General features: G+C 42.4%; 2 protein-coding genes across 6 annotated transcripts; both read right to left on the bottom strand.

The window, feature by feature from the left end:
* Positions 1-3219: 3219 nt before the first annotated feature.
* Positions 3220-3878, bottom strand: LOC127757424 (E3 ubiquitin-protein ligase EL5-like). Its single transcript, XM_052282929.1, has one exon. It carries the CDS (start codon positions 3856-3858, stop codon positions 3397-3399), a length of 462 nt encoding a protein of 153 aa, XP_052138889.1. The 5' UTR covers positions 3859-3878; the 3' UTR covers positions 3220-3396.
* A 695-nt stretch (positions 3879-4573) lies between these two features.
* On the bottom strand, positions 4574-10516 carry LOC127757423 (probable LRR receptor-like serine/threonine-protein kinase At3g47570). Of its 5 annotated transcripts, XM_052282928.1 has the most exons (5): positions 10097-10516; positions 8734-8800; positions 5806-8636; positions 5356-5697; positions 4574-4957 (listed from the first exon to the last, which is right to left on the bottom strand). In XM_052282928.1, the coding sequence occupies exons 3-5, from the start codon at positions 8606-8608 to the stop codon at positions 4938-4940; spliced, it is 3165 nt and encodes a 1054-aa protein (XP_052138888.1). In that variant the 5' UTR covers positions 8609-8636; positions 8734-8800; positions 10097-10516; the 3' UTR covers positions 4574-4937. The 5 variants fall into 5 exon arrangements, with proteins under 5 accessions (XP_052138888.1, XP_052138887.1, XP_052138886.1 ...); XM_052282927.1 differs by lacking the exon at positions 8734-8800; XM_052282926.1 differs by having other exon boundaries at positions 4575-4957; positions 8734-10516.
* Positions 10517-13262: the final 2746 nt, after the last annotated feature.

Below are 13262 nucleotides of genomic sequence, written 5' to 3'. Positions count from 1 at the left end.
ACTACTACGTCCTTGATTGATTGGACATTTGTTTGGTTTTCTGTGTGTAGTTTTGTGGTAGTTTTGGGTTGGAACAGAATTCGAGTCCTCGTTCATTGACTGTATTCCTAGGTGTTATGTACTCTCCTTATTCCAAAATATGTATTTTTGTGGTAGTTTTGGGTTTGAACAGAATTGGAGTCCTCATTCTTTGACTGGATTCCTTTGTTCTGTATCCCAAAATATGTATTTTTTTTATAGTTTTGGGTTCGAACAGTCCCAAAATATATATTTTTGTGGTAGTTTTGGGTTTGAACAGAATTAGAGTGCTCGTTCTTTGACTGGTTTCCTTTGTTCTTTTCTCTCCCCGTCTCAAAATATGAAAGGTTTTCATTGAATGTTACACATCCTAATACCCCGTTTAGATTTATAGTATTATGATGTGTCACATTCAACTAACCCGCCACAGGGTAAACCACCGTCTCTCATGCTTCCCCGATGAGTTCTACCAAACCCGCCACAGGGTAAACCACCGTCTCTCAGGCTTTCCCGATGAGTTCTACCATAAACACTACATCTTATATTTTGAGATAGAGGAAGTATTACCTCCGTCCTATTTTAAATGCAGTTGTGAGTTTCCACGTTCAACATTTTTTTCTATTTTTTTTAGAGAAGGGTATTTATGAAACCTTATTTTTTAGAGTATGGTATTTATGAAACTTTTTAAACTAGGAACTTAGCCTATCAAATAAGGAACTTAGCCCTCAAATAACCCAATCTGAAATTTGTTTCTATGGAGATTTGAACTCAGGACCTTAGGGTGCTATTCAGGTCACTACAACCACTAGGTTGCTTGCCCTTTCACCCACATCCAATGTTTAACTGTCCGTCTTATTTAATTTTTTTATGATTAGTATTTTTATTGTTATCAGATGATACAACATGAACAATACTTTATGCGTGACTTATTTTTTTAAAAAAATTTTAAATAAGACGGACGATCAAATGTTTGATACGGAAAACCAACAATTGCACTTTACTTATTATCCATGCCATGTCTCAACCAACTCATCTTTTTCTTATGCTTATGCTTATCAGCCAAAATTTAAATTTTCAACCTTAAATTTGGAGCTGATTTTGAAGTATTTTCATTGAAGTTTATTTTTCAACCTTTGCTTTTAGATCGCTAAGAACATGCATATAAAAGTTTTATTCACAAATTACTTTTCGTTTATAAATATACCGTTTCTCGCAACTTCTCCTCGGGACATTTAACTTCTTGCCACTATTAAGATGTGGCAATTAATTATTTATCACTCGCTGTCTATGACATATGGGCCCTCATATGTCTATAACATGTAGGTATAATGGCAAATAATTTAGCACCACTCATAAGAGTGGTAAATAGTTAATTATTCCCTTCTCGTCTGCGTCACCTGGCTACTTGGTGCCGGTGCCACTCAAAAATGGAAAACAATGCAAAATGATACGCGAGTAGATTTTCCATTTGCACCTGCATTATCTATATAAACCAATCGACCAGCTGTTATGATCTCATCTGCACGATACTAGCATGCACAGAATTCTGCATCCATCGTTAATTTAATTCGCACCAAGCAGTACGTATATATCTGAATCTTCCATTGCATCCTACAGAATCAAGTACACTCTTCAGTACGTACACATATGAATGAAGTGCAGATCCATGCAATGGACAGCTGGGTCCATCGGCCCAGTTATGGAGGGATTCTCAAACCGCTGAGGCAGGGTTACCGTGCTCCGGTGGTAAGCACGGTTACCGCACGGTAACCACGGTAACCGTGGTAAACCGTACGAAATCGTGTAAATTTTATCAAAATTTTAAATTATTTTTAAAATTTATTTAAATTTAAGGAGTTACCGCGGTTTTCCTTTTACCGTACCCTGTGGTAAGCCCAGTAACCGCGCGCGGTTACCGGCGGTTTTGCAAACCCACTTATGGTGTGTGCCGCCCTGTACATCAAATCCTTCCTCCTAGTCACTGGTCTAATCCAGGGTTTCCCAAACCGCCGGGGCCGGGGTTACTGCGCTCCGGCGGTAAGCACGGTTACAGCGTTAAACATGAAAAACCGTATAAAACCGTGTAAAATTTATCAAAAATTCAAATTATTTTTTAAATTTATTTGAATTTAAGGAGGTTACCGTGATATTTCTATTACCGTACCCCGCGGTAAGAGCGGTAACTGCGCGGTTACCGACGGTAATGTAAACCCTGGTCTAATCGCCTTGTTATCGCTAATCCGACCACCCTTGACTTGCTTGTCCGACCGCTGAATCTCCCTTCTCTAACTGTTATTGAGCGCGGTATCTGCCTGTCAGAGAAGAAGATGTGTTTATTAAGTGCCTCCAAATAACTGATGTCTCAACTTTCAAACATAAGTCGTACTTCAAGGCGAAACCTATGCCATATGTAGTTTTAACCTTTATATGCATTGTTTTTTAGCCTTAGCGTTCCGCACGATCTTATCGTTTGGACATTATCTTCACCCAAGTCGATTCCTGATCCCATCAGTGACAATTAGCACAAAAACAGAAACACTATATGACACGTACATGAAACATAACTATAATCCATAAACATTAAGCAACTAACATGAAACACAAATTCAGGCCGTGTTTAGTTCCAAAATATTTTTTTAAATTTTCAACTTTTCCATCACATCAAAACTTTCCTACACACACAAACTTCTAACTTTTCCGTCACATCGTTTCAATTTCAACCAAACTTCCAATTTTCAACCAAACTCCAATCACCTCTAAACGTTCAATAAAAAATCTGCCGGTCAGACTATAGAGCAGCCCTATATGACCACACAGGCCGACCACCGTCAGGCTGAGTGGCCCATCAAATCCCTTACATATATTTCACCAAACAAAACACTACTTCACCAGTTTCATTTCCATCATTAGCTTGCATAACTAATTGTTCATCACGAAAACTTTAATCTATACAATGATTTCATATACATTAATCACATATGTCCAAAACACAAACTTAATTAATTACTACTCCCTCCGTCTCATAATATAAGAGATTTTAAGTTTTTGGTTGCAACGTTTGACCACTCGTCTTATTCAAATTTTTTTAAAATTATTATTTATTTTATTTGTGACTTATTTTATTATCTATAGTACTTTAAGCACAACTTTTCGTTTTTTATATTTGCAAAAAAAAATTTGAGTAAGACGAGTGGTCAAACGTTATAAACAAAAACTTAAAATTCCTTATATTGTGGGACGGAGGGAGTACATATCATCTACTCTAAAGCATTTTCACGATCGATGGCGAAGTTAAAAAAGCATTTTCTCCGTGCTGCATTTTGCAGCAATGCATGGCCACAAACAAATTAAACTCCATTGGGCATTGGCCGGACGCTGTCACGATGGACCACCGGCAGCGGCGGCGGCGGCGGCAGCGCCCCTCGCCGGCGGCGACGACCGGCAGACCGGGCAGGTGGGCCGACGCCGCAGCCACTCGTCGACGCACCGCCGGTGGAACGCGTGGCCGCAGCCCGGCAGCCGCCGGAGCTCGTCGCCGTCCTCGTACTCAGCCAGGCACACCGCGCACCCCGTGCCATCGCCGGCATCAACCGCCGCCGCCGCCGCCTCCTCCGGCGCCGCCGCCGACGACGACGAGCAGCTGTACACCGTCGTCGGGTACTCCGCCAGGACAGCCTCGTCCAGCCCCGCCGCCCGGCCGAGCTCCACGTCGTCGATGCTCCGCTGCGACGGTGACCGCCGCCGCCGCCGTCGCCGGCGGTTGGAGCAGGCCAGCATGACGGCGGAGATCGCCACCAGCGCCGCCATGGATGCGGCGATCAGCACGTAATCCTTTGCCATCTCACATCTAAGCTTAAGCTAAGCTAAGCTAGGCTAAAGCTCTCCTCCAATCTTTATACTACGTGCCACGTCTCCGCATCGAGATTCCTGCGACCGGCCGTGCACCGTCCGATCGCATCGAGATTCGTGCCGCGCGAAATGGGTAATCAGATGAGCGCAATTTGGTTTAGTGTCAATACGCGCTAATGACCGGGTTATGTGCCTAATTAGAACACCTGTAATTTGACTTTACCGCTGCGTGTTGTCCGTTGCTTGATGTGCCAGCGATCCTTGGTTCTTTCTGAAAACTTCCTCGTCACCAAGACTTTCTTTTTTATTAATTTATGTTGTCTTTTTTACTTTTTAGCTCGCTAGAGCATAAGGATTTCCCTTTCTGTATTAAATTTCTCTTGTTTTTTTTTTGAAGATCAGGACATATAATTTTTCAAAAACTTTCTGAAGAGAGCCTATCACCGTTGAATGGTGTCGTGGCAGGTTATTATCCAATGGAAACGTGACAGCTAGAAAGGGAGTGAAAAATAATGATGGGAGAATAGGATACCTAAGCTGCTAAGCAGGTAATTAGGCAGGTAAAGTGTGCTCTTAATGATGTAAAGAATGAGGTTTCTGTAGCTTGATCTGACAGGAAGGAAAAAATGCTTTGCATATAATATGTTTGGCTTTAGAAGAATTAACCACTTGGATTAATTATGCAAACAAAACCTGACCTTGAATTCATCTAAATCAAAGGAAGTTCTGTATGAAAAGGAAGAATCTGGGCTTGAATTGGTCTAACCTAGTAAGCTTATGTGTTGATGGTACAAGACCAAAGTAAATATGTTATTGTTAATGATGACTGACCATTTCTTTTGCTTTCCAGGAGCATGTGCATTGACCATTGTTTATGCAAGGTAGTACAGCTTCAGGTGCTAATCCATGCAAAACCCAGATTAATCAAACACCACCTGGTTTGTTCGTTTGGCAGGTGCAGCTAACCTTGCAGATTTGAAGAGTTGAAATTGTTTGGTTGGAAATTACTTCATTAGTGCTCATTTCAGGGAAATGCAAGCACCAAGTTGCCATCAGAATAATCTGGTTGATCATGGATAATCCACTGTATCTGTACACAGGCAGCAGAAAACATTAGTGCTGTAATTCTTTTATCTGTGCTCCACTTATTGGGCCCATTTGCACTTATTTAGGAACAATGGTTGCATACATTTTTGCACCTTTGAGAGGAAAGAGAAGCATCTAATTCTAACAAAAGCTTGAGTTTTCTGCATAGTACATAAATTGGACTATGTAGGCTACAAATGAATTGTTAAAACAAGCATCAAGAGTACACCTATTACAATTTTTCTATATCTTTCTCTCTCCAGCTATACTAGGTGGTTTTATTTCATCATCATATATGCCCCCAGTAGTGTAGCATCGAGAATGCATATGGATACAGAAGTTTCAGCACTGACATGCAACGGACCTTCATAGAGCTGATAAAACAGTGTAGATGCAACTAACCTTCATAAGTATTCCTCACAGAAATTAGCTCTCTGATGACATATCCTGTGAGCATCCTTGCTCTCGGTGAGTCCTCTGTACATTGCAGCGCCACTCTGAGAACTGACATTATACATCCTTCAGTCTTCTTTTCAAACATATCTTTCTCTTTAAGCTGCAACATTGCTTGATCAACAACCTCCATGGCCCTGTCAGGATAAGCCGTTGCAACATAGCTGCGGATGCTTCTACTTCCCTGAAACAAATCATCTGTTGGCCTCTTTGCAGTGAACATCTCAAGCAGCAGGATTCCGTAACTGTAGACATCCCCCTCCACTGAAATTTCACCACCCATTCCATATTCTGAAAACATTAACAGAAATAAAATCGTCAATGCGTTATTATTCAGGTATTTCATGAAATGTTTGTCATGTAGATGTGGTAGTATTTAGAATTCAGAGTCCTAATTACCTGGAGGAATATATCCGACAGTGCCTTTGATCCCAGCTGAAATACTAGAATACTGTATGGAATTGTTGTTTGTTCCCAGCACAAACCGTGACAGCCCAAAGTCCCCTACATGGGCGACCATGTCATTGTCAAGAAGGACATTGCTTGGCTTCAGATCACAGTGAACAATGGGCACTTGGCCATGGCGGTGCAGGTAATCGAGAGCTTCAGCAACATCCAGCGCAATCCTCAGTCTTTCAGACATGGTTAACACCTGTGAGAAACTCTCATCATCATCATCAATGGTCGGATGGAGCCATTTGTCCAGGTCCCTGTTAGGCATGAACTCATACACCAAAGCTTTGAAATCATTACCATAGTGATCCACGGTCGAACAGGCTGTGATGATCTTTACAAGATTGCGATGCCGAACACTTCTTAGCGCCTCACACTCAGCCAAGAAACTCCGCTCGGCTCCATGCTGCAGAAGATTCAGGACTTTTATTGCGACTTCCTCCTCTTCAGAGCCTACAACTCCTTTGTACACTGAGCCAAAGCTTCCAACACCAATCAGGTTAGCTGCAGAGAACCCGTCAGTAGCCCTATGTAGTTCTGCATAGGATAATTTCCAGTGTTGCTCCATCAATAATGGTCGAGGAGATGTCTCATTACTCTGCATAACCTGTTTCATTGGCTTCAGAACACATACAAAAAGGGCGCCTGCGATGAGGACTAGAGCCACGAAAGATCCAACAGAAACTGACACAATCAGCACAGTTCTTGATCTATGTGAGCCCTTACCAGCGCGATCAGGACATTTCGGTAGCTGCAACTCTGAAACACCACCACAAACTCTGTTACCACCAACAAAGAAGTCTTTCGTAGCATTGAACACTCCAGTTGTTGGCACCGGTCCATCAAGCTGGTTGTAGGACAAGTTTAAGTATCGCAAGTACTGAAAAGTTGCAAGGAAATCTGGAATTGGACCAGACAAGTTATTCTGTGACATGTCAAGGTGTTGAAGCCCTTTCAGAGATACAAGAGATTGGGGAATTCTGCCACCAAATTGGTTTCCTTGCAGAAACAAGTACTCCATCGATTGACACCCAGCTAGCGCCTGTGGTATCTCTCCAGACAGCCTATTGTTTGACAAGTCGAGAACCCCAAGGCTGCTTAATCTGCCAACTTCTGAAGGAATTGGACCTGAGAAAGTGTTGTGAGACAAGTTCAGGAACAAGGTTAGAGACGAGAGGCTCAGAACTTGTTTCGGTAACATGCCACTGAACCGATTGTAAGACAAGTCCAGGATTGCAATACTGCTCATTCTCTCAAAGCTCAGAGGTATGCTTCCCTCCATGTCATTCTCTGATAGGTCCAGGAAAGCGAGCTTAGAAAGGTTTGCAACCAGCATTGGCGGGATTTCACCGGATATGTTATTGCCTGAGACATCTAGCCCGGTCATGCTGCTGAGACCACCAATTGTGTCTGGTATGGTGCCCGTCAGTGCATTGTCAGCAAGAGCAAGAACATCAAGATTTCTGAACTTGCCAATCTCCGAGGGAATGGCACCGCTTATCCTGTTTTCATTCATAAAGATTTTCTCTATTCCAATTGTGAGGTTGACAAGAGAAGCCGGCAGATCACCTTCAAACTTATTGCTTGAGAGGCTCAGTGCAAAAAGCCTACTGCAATTCCCTAAGGCAGCCATCAGTGGCCAGTCCTTGTCCCACTTGTCCTCCAACTGGTTGAACTGAAGGTTCAGCTTATCGAGATCCTTCAGCCTACCAATGTCAGGTGGCACAATTCCCTGCAGACCGTTGCTCTGAAGCTGGATCCGACGGAGTTTCGTCGCATTTCCTATCGATGGTGGGATGCTTCCTTGGAGCCGACAGTTGTACAGATTAAGAAACTGGATTCTCGGGAGGGTGATGCCGAAGTCAGGCGGCAGCATACCAGACAGATCATTGTTTCCCAAGTCAAGTACAGTAAGGGATGAAATGTTATACAACGAGAATGGAATTGCCCCTCCAAGACCAGCAAAAGCTAACCTCAGAAAGTTCAGCTTTGTGAGTCTACCCAGAGTGTCAGGTATGCTACCTCCAAGGTTGGAATTCTCACTGGCATCAAAAGCTAACAGTGAGGACATGTTACCCAATGATGGTGGGATGCCGCCGGTGAGGTTGCTCCGATGCAGGCCCAAGAACTCAAGCTTCGACAGTGACCCGAATGATGCGGGGATGCCACCAGACAGGCTGTTTGCACTGATATTGAACACCCGGAGTTCCCTGCAGTTGCTGAAGTTCGCTGGAATCTCACCATGCAATCCATTCCGTGGTAACTCGAGATGTGTGAGTCGAGCACAATTGGTGAGAGACACAGGTATGTTACCGATCAGAGAATTCCCACCAAGGCTGATGACCCGTATGCGAGGTAGCTGGCCAAGCTCCGACGGGATGCCACCAGTGAGACGGTTGCCGGAGAGGTTGAGTGTGTGGAGGAAGGAAAGATTGGACAGACTTGGGCTTATCACACCCATCAAGTTGGATGACATGAGCTCCAGCGCTGTCACACGACCAGGGTGCTGCCTGGATCGGCACGACACACCGCGCCACCGGCAGATGCTGTCTGTGGCATTCATGCTTCCCTTGGTAGTGACCCATGTATCAAGAACCCCGTTTGGGTCACCGGAGATGGCGGCCTTGAATGCAAGCAGTGTTTGCTCATCACTAGACTGAGCTATGCACCCGGGGAGGACATGGACAGAATGGATGAGGAAAACGATGATGAACAAACATTGGCCATGCATCTCGCTGCCTCTCCCCATGCTTGCTTGCTATCTAGCTTCTTGGATTCTGAGAGTTTGGGTTAACAATAGAAGACGCAAATGCAATTTTAGCTTTTGGAATTCAACTAGGGCAATGTCAACTTCTTCTAATGCTTATTTATTACCAGTGAAAAGGCTTAACTCAGGAGGTGTGAAACTGCTGTTCTTCAGAGAATAATTAAGACAGGAAGCCTGCCGGACAGGATTTGCAACCTTAATAATTTTCAAACAAAAGTACGTCCTTGGTAGAAGTAGCTATCAGCTACAAAAGAATTAAAATCATGACATAGATTAGCAACAGAAGCCAACTGATGTTTGTCCACCAGAGATGGATAACCAAAAGGAGGATCCTTCCTTTTTGGATGGATGTGAACCATGGGTCAGGTAAGATGTAAGAGGGAGTTGTCTTAAATATTATATCAAGCTGCTAATTCTTTACTACTCCCTCCGTTTCACAATGTAAGTCATTCTAGCATTCCCCACAGTAAGTCATTCTAGCATTCCCCACATTCATAATGAATCTAGATAGATTCATTAATACCAATATGAATGTGGGAAATGCTAGAATGACTTACATTGTGAAACGGAGGAAGTAGTTACCAGCAGAATATTGTAACCTATTTGGATAAACATAATGTTTTTTGTTGTTTGGTTTTTCTTTTTAAAACTTTTAATTTCTCTGAAGAATTTGACCAAACTTACCATCGACCCAACCTTACAAATTAAACATGAATTAGCCATAATATAAGTTTGGCGAGAAAAAAAAAAGTTCTTTTTGCATATTAAATGAAGGGAAAAAAAAAATCTTTCAACAGTCCATGTGAAAGTAATCCCTCATATGGTCAAAAAGCCGATGATCAATAAGGTCAAAACGATGCTACGTACGAATTGATTACCACTGCTGTTGGACTTTTGTCGATACAAAATGCTATATCAGCAACATATTTGACCTGTTAGCAACACAGTAGTACCGATGTCATGCAAATATCATTTGAAAAAGATGTGTACCCGGTGAGCTCCCAACCTTCTAAGTGAACTCAAAACGCAAAATTAGTTCGGTTTTTCAGATTTACCACAACCAAAAGTCAAGCCTTATGTCACAATAAAAGTCAAGCCATGGCACTATCCTGTCCTAGTATTCAGATTAGCCTACTGGATAGCATCATGCATATTCAGATTAGCCTACTGGATAGCATCATGCAGAAAAGGATTCAGGTAATGCAGATCTCATCAAAACATGTCCCTCCAAACAATTTTTAAGAAGAAATTGTGAGCGTGTTGGGGATTGAACACGGAACCTTATAGTTGAAACTACACACCCCTTGCCACTGCACTATCAAGTGCATCTCAAAAAAAAAAAAAAGTGTGCCATTTCGTAGCTATGCTTTGTGTTAGTTGAAGACAAATTCGATCTCCATTTCTGCAGGTTCCTGTTCAGCTGTTAGGGAGGGAAGGGAGAGGTGGAGCCGTGTGGGCGCGGACGCTTACCGGGAGGCGGGTATAGGGGGCCGACGAGAGCCGGAGAAGAGGCCCGCCCGCGGCTCGCCGTCGCAGCGGCGGATACGACCCCTGCGCTCGAAGAGCCGGATGAGAAGCTCCAGCCAGCCGCCTCCTTCCATGGCGGTGAGGCTACGTCCACGGCCATGGCGACCGTGTACTTCGTCCTATCGCGGCGGCGAGGGTCGCCGGAGTCCGCGCGCGCGCCGCCGCTGGCCGGAGAGGAGGCCTGGTCGTCGGGAGGTGAGCAAGGGGGATTTTGCTGAGGGCACCATCGCCGTTGGATCTGAAATAGACGGTCCAGATGAACAAGTGCAAGAGAGTATCTCTAGCTCTTTTTTTTTTTCTTTTTGCTTTCATTGTTTATGCAGGGCAGTAGTACAGCTTCATGGTGGAGGTTTGCAAACAGGCTGACCACGGCGGTTCTACTTTGAAACTGGTGGGATACAAGAAATAAGATAAACGCTGAGGATGAGAGTAGGACTCCCGAGGAACGAAGATGGTTTACGGAGATATCACTGCTGAAACATGATATTTCCTCTGTTTTGTAATGTAAGACTTTCTAGTATTGTTTACATATGTTTAGATTCATTAACATCTATATGTATGTGGGTAATGCTAGAATGTCATACATTATAAAACGGATGGAGTAGAAACCTGGCAAACTTCTAAGTGCAAAGAACCTGGCGTCCTCCACCCCAAGGTGAGCTGAAACTGAATATAGATGGTGCTTTCTTTGATGCCAGCAAGACTGGTGGTTGGGGTTTTGTGATTCGGAATCATGAAGGAAGTGGTGTGTTAGCAGGAGTAGGGAGAATTGAATCTGTGCATGATGCGTTGAATGCCGAAGCAGAAGCTTGCCTAAGCAAATCATGGGATTTCGCATATTGCTATTGAGACAGTTTTTTTTTTGCTCTGGTGAGTGCTTTGATGTCAGCTGACTATGATGGTCCGGGGGGGTGGGGGGGGTTAGACAAATCAAAGCAATGATCCATGCAGATGTGCTCATAAGATTGCTCGTTTAGGTGTGAATTGGGACCCAGGTCAAATGTCCGTTTGGGCTGACCCCCTCCCGGAGCCTGTAAAGTTGCTGGTGGTTCATGATCGCACCGAACCAATGAGTTAATAATAAGAGCACGTTAAGATAAAGAAAAGTACAGCTTCATGGACTAGTCTGTTTTTGAGTAATGCTACACGAACTAAAAATTTCTTATAAACTTCTTACTAAAGAAAATCTCAACAGCTTGATTGAGTCAACTAGAAGTTAAGAAAAAAGTCAAGATTGAACCACGATGTGACATATCAGTGCTTATAAAAAGTTTGCTAAAAAAATTTAATATGCATTCGTTTTTATATGTTTCTTTTTCTAAACACATAAAAGGATTACATGTTATTGTATTAAAAGAAGCAATTGAGTTTTAAAAGACATGGTGGCCTGAAGCCGTCAGTGAGGGTACAAGCTAGAAATGAACCTAAGAGGGCTGAGTAGGAACTTAAAAGAGAAACAACCTAGATTAGTCAAACGCCACAGAGAGTTTGTGCAGATTGATTACTCAAACACCATATAGAGCCTGTCCAAATTCATAGTATTAGAATATGTCACATCTGATCAAAATCTCTTATATTTTAGGACAGAACGAGTGGTAAACAAGAGAACAGGACTGAAACACCTTGCAGTAATCTATATGAGGACTTGATACGATCATGAGACTTGATAAATCAAGATTCCTCTATTCTATATATTTAAAATAAATACAAACATACTATTATCATATGATAATGGAATCAAATACGCACTATTTACGGAAAAGTCTTCATTTATTGGGAAAGAATCAATGGCATACAATGCATTACCAATGTATGATCATTACCCTTCAACCGAGTTACTCTATTCCACTTCTAGATAGAAAAAAAAACTAAAGGAGAATACCTTAATAATAAGATGAAACATTTATACAAAATACCTATCCCGAGCCACCAAAGCTGAGAATGCCAGCAAAACTGAGAATGGGCATCATGTTCTATTTAGAGTTAAATTTGTTATTTTTTTTCTTGTATAAAATCAAACGGAACTTGCATGTTCCTAGAGTGACATATCACTAATTGATCTATATTACTAACTTGTTTTTATTTGTTTATGAGTAAATTTCATAGAACTACATGTTTTATGGTTCAAGTTGCAGAAAACCACACACATTTTGACACTTGACACTTAAGTACATATATTTTGGTAGTTTAGTTTCACAAAACCACACTATTGATGAATGGATTCACTCGTGAGATGACGTGGTTGTTCCATCTAGGATGAGAACGTGGCATCCTATTAATTTCGTGTAATGGCTAGTTTAGGATGCCATGTCCTCGTCCTAGGTGAAACAACCACGTCATCTCGCGGGTGAATCCATTCATCGATAGTGCGGTTTTATGAAACTACACAACCAAAATATATATACTTAAGTGCCAAGTTGTTAACGACCAAATTTGGTAATATCAGTGTCGGAGATAAAGACTAGATTGAAGCAGAATCGAAGATGAAGATCGTTGCGGAAACAGAGCAAGAATCAGCTGCAATCCAAATCGGCTACAGTCAGGATCGGCAGAGTTCGAGTCAGACAGGGCTAGCCAATACAGCCGATTCCGACAATACAACTCGGTGTACGTCATTGAGTTGAGTTAATGTGCTTCACACAGATTGCCACGCATGGATAGAGTCCTGAGAAGGCAACTGTATCTATTAATTAGGATATTTTATGTAATTTCCTTATAGATATGTTTGGGCAAAAGTCTGCCGCAAAGACTTATGGTATCTTAGAGTTTGTTAGAGATAAGAGTCGTGTCCGATATGGACATATTTTTTAATTCTCGGGTATAAATAGACCCGAACCCTATGTAATCAAACTAACACACGTTCAATACAATCTCGGCGCAACGCCACCCTTTTTACTTTCGTTTTGTTTCGACGAGTTCTTGCTTTCGGGTTGAGCTGCATCGGTTTCGATCTTCAACAAGAGGTAAAACTTGTTATGGCGGCTTGCGTTCTCGGGATTAGTGCTTCCATCTTTATGATACTCTAATCTTGTTTATCATATATCTTATATAATCTATGGCAATATTGCTGCCTAACCCACAATCGGCTAACATCTGTCAATAGAAGGCA

This window comes from Oryza glaberrima, chromosome 12, assembly GCF_000147395.1.
Source record: "Oryza glaberrima chromosome 12, OglaRS2, whole genome shotgun sequence".
In the NCBI taxonomy this organism is placed as follows: domain Eukaryota; kingdom Viridiplantae; phylum Streptophyta; class Magnoliopsida; order Poales; family Poaceae; genus Oryza; species Oryza glaberrima.
Note: the sequence above shows the minus strand (reverse complement) of the source record. Positions and strands in the feature narration are given on the sequence as shown.

Bases quoted from the DNA above. Each gene is read 5' to 3' on its own strand.
- LOC127757424 (XM_052282929.1), bottom strand. From the start codon at position 3,858: ATGGCAAAGGATTACGTGCTGATCGCCGCATCCATGGCGGCGCTGGTG.
- LOC127757423 (XM_052282928.1), bottom strand. From the start codon at position 8,608: ATGGGGAGAGGCAGCGAGATGCATGGCCAATGTTTGTTCATCATCGTT. The intron at 5,698-5,805 runs GTAATTAGGACT...TAATGTTTTCAG, and splicing joins TGTCGGATATATTCCTCCAG to AATATGGAATGGGTGGTGAA. The intron at 4,958-5,355 runs GTTAGTTGCATC...GCCTGTGTACAG, and splicing joins TGTGAGGAATACTTATGAAG to ATACAGTGGATTATCCATGA.